At 38.6% G+C, this 9,724-nt stretch overlaps 1 protein-coding gene across 1 annotated transcript in view; it reads right to left on the bottom strand.

Annotated features, from left to right (window-relative positions):
* The window catches only part of LOC136847116 (cell division control protein 42 homolog), a 258,623-nt gene extending 249,416 nt beyond the window's left edge, over positions 1 to 9,207 (bottom strand). Inside the window, exon 1 of the mRNA XM_067118455.1 lies at positions 8,322 to 9,207. Coding sequence (XP_066974556.1) covers positions 8,322 to 8,655 — 334 coding nt within the window. The 5' untranslated portion in view covers positions 8,656 to 9,207. The remainder of the gene's footprint in view (positions 1 to 8,321) is intronic.
* Positions 9,208 to 9,724: the final 517 nt, after the last annotated feature.

Genomic DNA, 9,724 nt, shown 5'->3' with positions numbered 1-9,724 from the left:
TGAAACCACTGCAAATGATACAAAACCAGATCATTACCATGACGCAATCTTGAAAACATTACGACAGAAATCGTCTCTTTGGCAATGAACATTGGGAAATTACTATCGAATTCCTTTCTCTCGAAACCTTAAAGCACTCGTTCACATACAGGCAAGCATACACACGTAGGAGCGGGAACAAACATACAACTCTCTCTCTCTCTCTCTCTCTCTCTCTCTCTCTCTCTCTCTCTCTCACTGGTTGCAAACCACAAAGGAATTTCTCCTCATTCAGACTTTTCCCTTCGAAACCAACGATGGTCCTTTTACAAGAGAGTTCGTTATGTCCAAGGTGAGAAAGAATCGAATTATGCGAGTCCCACTTTAATCTCAATTTACAGGAAACAAAAAACTAATTAGGCGTCGGTACTGGCAAGTTCAGTCATTTTTACGAATATTTTATTAATAACAATGACCAATGAAATTACTAATAGCAATAATAAAACTAGCATTGATATTAAGACTTTAAAAAGAATTCAACGATTGTCCTTACTTAGAGGGGTACATTATAGGAACGCAGGCCTTTAAACACCATCTATACAGAATCGTCCGTATGCAGTATTGAAGAAAAACTCCACAAATATTAATTCATTAGGCTACGTACATTGCTGACTTTCTAACTATCCAATCTTGCTTAACATAGGAAAATATCCTCTCCCAGAACAGTCCTGTATAACCTGATATAATAACCGTAAAATTTTCAACCTCAGATTATGATAATCAAGGTGACTTAGCCAATTTTCTGGCAATGGTGCACCGGTATTTAACATTTCCCCGAGAGAGAGAGAGAGAGAGAGAGAGAGAGAGAGAGAGAGAGAGAGAGAGAGAGAGAGACTTCCATAAGCAAAGATGGACTGATTAACATATGGGTAAAAGGAACGATAAATACAAATTGTTAGGTGAAAGGTCCTGAACACAAAACTTCGCCTTCAGAAATGTCAGTTTACACGATCCCAGGGATTCATCAGCTACAAATTCTCTCTCTCTCTCTCTCTCTCTCTCTCTCTCTCTCTCTCTCTCTCTCTCTCTCTCTCTCTCTGCACTTGCACTTTACCTTTTATCGATTGGTTTCATATAACAAAAAAGGCCAGCTAAACGGAATACTACACATGAGGCATTAAAAAAAGAACTACATAAACTTGAGTAGGCTAACCACCAAAGAAAAAACTGAAGTAAAAAAGCAACATAAAATATCCCTGATATTACAGCAATACAGGTCGAATAAGCAAACGCAAGATAGGTATAGGCTAGTACAAGTAGCCTATGCGACCCACAGAACTCTCAATGCCGTCAATCACGGAAGGGCTGGCAGCATATCTAATTAAAGTGAACTACCGTCCACACTCCAGGTACCCAATACCTTGCTTCAACTATTTTTATAATGAAATCCACTCCAGGCATCGTCTACGAGTAGCAATTACTTTCCACTGATACACAGCCAACGATCCCCTGGCTGTAGGCTGTCTGCCAGACTTCACCGTTATACACCTGATCAGAGAGAGGTAAGGCAGTTCAACCACAGGTCTATCAAATTCTTCCAAGAAGGCATTGAACACAATAATGCTTTAAGCTACCTTCAATTCTGCCGAGTAAATACAGAATCTATACTTCATTTCAAATTATGTGCAAGGAATGCTTAGTCGTGGGTGTCTAGTTCACTGCAAGTTAAATATAAGTAAATAAATTTTATTTGCAAGTACCTTCACTGGATTAGTTTTTACGGTATATACCTAGGACTCCTCTCTCTCTCTCTGTATTATATATAGCCTATAGCCTATATATGTGTGTGTGTATAAATTATATATATATATATATATATATATATATATATATATATATATATATATATATATATATATAGCCTATATTTCAAATAATCGAGCAGGCTTAAATGAAAGACACTGGGCAAGATGGGCGGATACCCATACCTTACTTCTTAAAAATTCATGACAAAATAAAATGAAATACTGTAACGAAACCATAATTTTTTTTATCATACCCAGACTTTCCGAAGTTAACAGTATCCGAGAGAGAGAGAGAGAGAGAGAGAGAGAGAGAGAGAGAGAGAGAGAGAGAGAGAGAGAGAGATTCTTCGAGGAAATGTTGAACATCTGCATGTAAAAACTGACGCTTTCAAGGTTTACGCAAATCCTAAAAACGCACATAACTAAAGGCAGGTTATAAAGAATACACGGATGGAAATACAAGCGGGGTTCATAAAGCGTACTGTATGGAGGGGGGGGGGCGTTAGAGCCCCTTGGATAAGCAGGATCCTGGAATGACTTCTTGCAACGGCTCTCTGTGGCCGATGCCCGCTGATCCGTGAAGGGACGCCAACACCCACACCAGACACAAATAAAACGCACACACAGACATAAATCCCTAAGAACACACACATACATAGACTCGATTTTTGCTTGACTGTGGTAATGAACAATGACAGAATATAGCATTTAGGCCAAAGGCCAAGCGCTGGGACCTACGAGGTCATTCAGAGCTGAAAGGGAAATTGAGAGAATAAAAGGTTTGAAAGGTGTAACTGGAGAAAAACCTCGCAGTTGCACTATGAACGATTGTTGGGAGAGGGTGGAAAGTAAGATAGAAGAAGGAAAATATGAACGGAGGTACAGGAAAAGGAATGAAAGTAAACACCCCAGTAAGAAATGTAACTGTACACAGAAATGATCTCTGCACACAGCCCTTTCATTGATGTTCCTCGATTATGATGGCCTTAGGCCTTATGCCAGCATAGGCTCTTACTCCTGAGCAGTCCGTTAACCCTTCTAAACCCATTCCCATCGAAATTAACATTACCAGGCCGAAAAAGAGTTGTAGAGGCAAATAATTAAAACGTAACAAAACCTACATCGATTAGGTTGTCCCACTTCTGTACCCGAACAAGACCAAAAATTCGAGCAATAAAAAAGAAAAACCTAATCTTCCCAAAAATTCGAGCAATAAAAAAGAAAAAACTAATCTTCTCTTCATCCAGTCGCCATATGACGTCAACGACCTGTCCAATCACGGAGCATGACACAAAACGCGGAATCTAATCCTTGTTAATATTTTTTTTTTTTTTTTTTTTTGAAGCGTCGGATCAATAGGGTAGCGTTTTATCAAATCCACTTTGCCATGACACAAGACGACTATTTTCTTACTAATCATTCTTTCACAACCAAGAGAATGTATCAGTGGCAAAAAAATCCATATATAAATACTCGTGGTACATGATAAAATATGTAGGGGTATAAAGCTACTGTATATATGCATTTTGCAATTAAAATGAATGATGCAATGTACAAGTATAAAATACGATAGTTAAAAGGGACACAAATAAGACATATAAAATACTTGATGGTGACAAGACTAGATATGGAAGGAATCAAACTAGTTTTTGCCTGGACCATCGTAAGCTTCACAGAAAAAAAAAAAAACTTAAGAATTTGACAGATTTTTCAAACACCAATTCCACTTACAGAGACCTCTCAAAAGTTAACATAGCATTTGCAGGACTAAAGATCAGACTTTATTCTTGGCCAAAACGAATAATAATAACACAGTGGCTAAACAACAGAAGCTAATTATTCGACCAGCGCAAATGCTTGAACAAAATCTACACAAACATCAGATTCACAAATAACAAATGGGTTACACTGCAACAGCGTTGTATTTCGCAACTCCTGACCTTCTAAAAACATAACAACTCTCTTCACAACGTTTGAATCAAAGATCTCCTAAAGGTCTCTCTCCTAAAGGTCCCGGAGCTAAGGGCATTTTCAAGAGAGCGGAAACAGAGCTGTACAAGCAAATCATATTGCTGATGCTTCCATCCTGTTTCATTATGCTGATAGACACGACAAACAGCCAAGTAAAAGGATGTCGCATAAGTGACATTTCACGGGTTACATACTGATTAAACTGCTTGAATATTCTTTAAATGATTCATCTTAGCCTGTATCGATAACCAGTTCATGTAAGCTACCCTACAGTATAATCCTTTGGCCTGTTATTATTCTTACGAGTAGTCGGGTCCTTCTTCGCTCTAGCAACCCATCGTCGCCAGGGCCTATAACCATACATATTCATATTTTCTCCATACTGAACGGACCCAGAAAGGAACTTGGCAACTCGAACCATACTAGGTCACAGAGATAAAAGTGTTCATGAATTTTACTTCTTCAGTGATGACAAGCCTACGTTTTATATAGGGGTAGGTTAAATGATCCAGGAAGTTCTGAAGATTGAAGGAAATTCCAAACTCTGAAAGCTAATGGTATGAAGAACTGACAAATCAGATGATTCAATGTCGCAGATTGCTGTATTTACTGCTTACGTTAAATACATACGCATATATATATATATATATATATATATATATATATATATATATATATATATATATATATATATATATATATATATATTATATATATAATATATGTGTGTGTGTATTTAACGTAAGTAGTACTGTAAGTACAGCAATCTGACATTGAATCATCTGATTTGGTCAGTTCTTTATACCGTTAACTTTCATCAGAGTTTGGAATTTCCTTCAATCTTCAGAATTTCCTGGATCATTTAACCTACCCCTAAACGTAGGCTTGTCATCACGGAAGAAGTAAAATTCATGAACACTTTTATCTCTGTGACCTAGTATGGTTCGAGTTGCCAAGTTCCTTTCTGGGTCTGTTCAGTATGGAGAAAATATGAATATGTATGGTTATAGGCCCTGGCGACGATGGGTTGCTAGAACGAAGGACCCGACTACTCATAAGAATAATAACAGGCCAAAGGATTATACTGTAGGATAGCTTACATGGACTGGTTATCGATACAGGCTAAGATGAATCATTTAAAGAATATTCAAGCATTTTAATCAGTATGTAACTTGGCTGTTTGTGTATGTATGTATGTATGTATGTATGTATGTGTATATATATATATATATATATATATATATATATATATATATATATATATATATATATATATATAGCCTATATATATAGCCTACTGGTAACTTTTTACCTGATACGTATGTAACTGTAATAGCCACAATGCCCTCTTAACTTCCCGAATTCTTCTCACTTTTTGGATATGCTTGTCACTACACAGCCTTAGATCCACATACAAGAAATATGAAGTAAATTCTGATGTCGGGTAGTAGGTACCCAACATCCCGAGTATCAGCACTAGGTCACGTTGCCGACCTGACCATATGGATCTAAGGCTTTGTACTGGCTAGTGTATCCAAAAAGTTCTAAGAATTCGAGAAAGTTAAGAGGACATTCTGGGTATATATATATATATATATATATATATATATATATATATATATATATATATATATATATATATATATATATAGTCTATAAAATGACCCATCACTTTATAGACTGCTATGAAATAAGGCATCCACTAGCGAGGTGGTGGACACAGTCTGTGACCCCTGAAGCATAACTGCCACCACAACACTTCTCAAAGGTAGGGATTCTTGCCCTACACGAGTGAACTTCCTGCTAGATGAGCTTCAGAAATTTGGCCTTTTTGTGACTTAGCACAATCTCACAGAAAACGGAGAAGTTATCTCCTCACAGAAACTTACACACACACAGTCTTAATCTGCAACAGACAACAAAATCCTGAAAAACAAAAGTTCCAATACCCAAACGATAAACAGGTACACGAGAAAGATCGAATTTTATGGACGTGAACGCCGATTCAAAAGCCCATAAAAGCAGGTTACATCGTTATTCAAGTCTCTGAAGAGTAACAATAATTGTTTGCTCTTTAACTGTAAGAGAGAGAGAGGAGTTAATCAAAAGTAAGAAATGCTCATGCCAAAGGGAGCTAACAATAATTGTCTGCTCTTTAACTGTACGAGAGAGAGAGAGAGAGAGAGAGAGAGAGAATTTATCAAAAGAAAGAAGTGCTCATGCCAAAGGGAGGTAGCCTGACCCTGAAAGTAGTCAAGCCGTCCCTCCATCGGCCAGCCTGCAGCTGGAAGAGTTGCCAGTTTGCAATTATTTGGCATTACCAACATCCCCCCCTCCTCCCCTCCACAACCGAAACTTCTCCTTACACCTTCACACACAACCACTCAAACCATTAATAAACTGATGATCGTTAAGTTAGGTGTCGGGACTCATCGAATATCAAAGAAATTAACTAGCGGCATTCAATGTTACTTGATATACTCGAACATAAAACGTTGTTTTGGGGAGAGAGAGAGAGAGAGAGAGAGAGAGAGAGAGAGAGAGAGAGAGAGAGAGAGAGAGAGAGAGAGAGAGGGCGGGGGGAGGGGGAGTTTCCCTCTAACCTTGTTTTATGCATCACACAAACCACGCGGAGAACAATTCCTTGACTAAAGTTTAATTATCTGAAAGAGGTTTCTTATCAGAAACAAATACAAAAACGTAAAGGCATCGCTGACACTAAGAAGGAGCATCTAAAGGGATTTACAGTTTAAATAATTTCTCCAAAATCCTTAGAACAGTTTTTTTGCTTTCAAATGACATTCTGCAATATGTACTCACATATTGATTCTTCAGAAACACGCGTTTTTAACCGAACAGTAAATACAGTCTGGACAAGATATTTAGAATTTCGTTTTATTCGCTCTAGCAAGTCAACTATCATGACTTGGCCCACAAAGTACGACAAACTCTATAATCGGAAAGGCCATACCCTTCCTAGTTACTTTTAGTAGCAAAAGAAAAAAAAATCAGTAAAAGAAACAAGACGCCAAACAAAATCGACAGTCGTGTGCACAAGGTATTCGGCCTTAATTCGTCACGTTCTAATTTGCATAAGACAAAACAATGACTATAGGCGGCGAAGAACTGTCCATTTTTAGATGCACAATACTTTTCAGTCCAACATTTTAAACCAGGGAATTTTATTGAGGCAGTCAGCAAGAAGGCAGTTGCAAGTGGTTTAGCTATTGGGAAAAGCGAAGACACGGCCGTGTGGTTACGGGGAAACATTATTCAGGAAGCATTCCACTTTTACTTATCACATCAAGTAACAAAGATTTTCTTTAAACGATTATCTATACTTGGAAAAGGAATCGGTGCAATCCAGCTCATTATCGTCTTTGGATGTCTTGCATTTTGGAGTCATCAAACATTTCTTGAAAAGACAGATACAGTTCAATATTAATGCACAGGGACTGCTCGCCGGAAATAGTATTTTTCTCATTCCCTCACACCATATATAGAAAAACAGAAGCTATTACCAAGAGGAATCCTAGCAGTGAATAATACGTGAATATCTTAACTTATAATAATAATAATAATAATAATAATAATAATAATAATAACAACTGTACTTGAGCTTTAAATGCATTGCGTATACTGGATCATTCAGTCCCTCTGTACGCATTTAAAAAAAATTGGGAGAAATAAATTTATACTAGAAAATAAAAAATGACACTCCAGTTTCAAACCTCCCATACGTTAGTCAAGCGTGAACAATAAGTAGATAAATATGAAACGCAAATGGGGATTTTTTTTTTTTTTTGTAGACCTATCGATGCCTAACCGTTGTACCTCCAATAGGCCTATTACCAACGTTGATTAAAATGCATTATGGACTGATGATACGCGTTGTAACCAAGTTCATCGCTGCAGTTAACAAAAATTCACATGGCATATAAGTACAAAACTTTGTAAATAGGTAACTAAAACTACCAAATCTTGGGAATGACCGACTTGTAATCTGGACTATCATAATCTGGAAGCAGCAGCAACCTCAAAGTCAGCCGTACAAAAGTGCAAAAATCTTGTCGCTTGAGAGAGGGAGAGAGTATGTGAATTACACTTTTTCACAAAAAAATAACCTACCTATTAATCATGAGACTACAAGGATATAAGAATGGCATGTCAACATTAACGCCGTATTGATTCATGAAACTAAGAAACATGACGTTTCTGTAACTAATAACAATTATCCCCGAATTCTTTCTTGTATGCTGCCCCCAGGGTTCCTGACTAGGCCTAAAGGTCTTTTCAACTATTCGTTGACACTGGACGTTTCCAGCTAAACTTAACCAACCGATCAGAAATAGAGAGGAACCGAGGAGACCCAACAGTCCAACACCTGCCGGGGCAGAGTAAACAGGCCCTCTGGTTGGTTACCTGAACGTTAGCCACATCGATAGGCCTACCGGTATCATCCTGGGCTTCCGACCAAATATCCTGGCTTAGCTTCTGGTCAACGTAAATTTTCACTCCGCTACCGCTAGGACTACAGGAACTAAGCCTCTCAGAGAAGCCACTTACCGTTGTAGTTGTCGAAAGCCGTGGGGACGTATTCCGTCGGATAGCCATTGGTGGTGTACGAAACGACCAAGGAAGTCTTGCCTACCGACCCGTCGCCTACCAAGACACACTTGAGCTTGGCTTTGACTTGGCCATCAGGGGACGAGGATCCCATCAGGTCTAGGGAGTTGACCAAGGGAGGCATACTCGCCCCCGAAGAGCGATAAATCCAGTTGTACGTCGCGGTTGAGTCCGGCTGACACCCTAGAGTACTGTAGGGTCTCTTACAAGTATCCGTTTCTGAATGGAACAGTTCGCGAGTGTACCTGTCGATCGAACGCAGGCCCCTGAACATGAGGCTAAAGGCGCCTTTCGCCCTCGGGATCACCACTTCCAAAAAAAATAAAATAAAAAAAAATCACATCACATAACACTACGCCGTAGATACGACATTCATAATACCGTTGCTTCACTTGCAATGTACTATAAACTTGACTTTCACATGACAAATGACAATATGAGGATGGGGCGATTATACAGAGATCCTCTCGCGGTCACTGCTCAACTCAAACTGACGTTGTGTTTACGACTCTGCCATGACGCGGGAGAGAATCCTCCGACGAGGGAGAGAGAGAGAGAGAGAGAGAGAGAGCAACAGCTGATTTCGTGACGTCACACGTCACTCCGCCCTTTGTTATTTTGAAACGTTATAAAGCTCGTTGTTTCCTACACGAACGTACTGATTATGAGCCAGTTTGAAGCGTGACTTTACACGTCTGTGGAATTTACTTTTGATAAAACCGAATTTATTTTGAATGGAATTATATGCCGTCGCCAGTAGTTACCAACGTCATTTAAAGTCATGTTTGCCGTTTTGTATTATATACCATGACAAAAAAGGAGACATCTGCGAATGTATGCAAGGAAAACTCAAAACTATTGTCACGAAATTCATCCTTGCGCATTTAAGAGTTCTTGTATTCTGTGTTTACTTCGTGCCCAGGGATGCCAACCGTTCAGAGTGATCCAACTCTCTTGGCGGGTGAACAGTAGAAAAATTACTTCGGAAACAGTAAATCTTTGAATTTAGTGCCTTTCTAAATTTGTTTCTGAAGTAGTATTTTTTCATGAGGCAAAAGTACTTATGAAAAACAACTCGAATGATCCGGCAGTAATGCTAAAGTTTTATTCATCTATGGTACATATTACAATCTTATATTTAAGCATATAATAGCAAGATGAAAGTAATAATGATATTGCATATCACCGAGGTTGGTTGGTACAAACTAAACCATCCTTATATAAACTAAGCCATCCTTATGCCAGCAAACGCCTGTGCACGACTGGTGACCCATAAGTAATGTCAATGTGCTGAAGAGTCCTCATGTGGACCTCTGGAATTGACAACCAAGAGAGAGGTAGGG

The sequence above is a fragment of the Macrobrachium rosenbergii genome, chromosome 16 (genome assembly GCF_040412425.1).
Source record: "Macrobrachium rosenbergii isolate ZJJX-2024 chromosome 16, ASM4041242v1, whole genome shotgun sequence".
NCBI classification, from domain to species: Eukaryota; Metazoa; Arthropoda; class Malacostraca; order Decapoda; family Palaemonidae; genus Macrobrachium; species Macrobrachium rosenbergii.
Note: the sequence above shows the minus strand (reverse complement) of the source record. Positions and strands in the feature narration are given on the sequence as shown.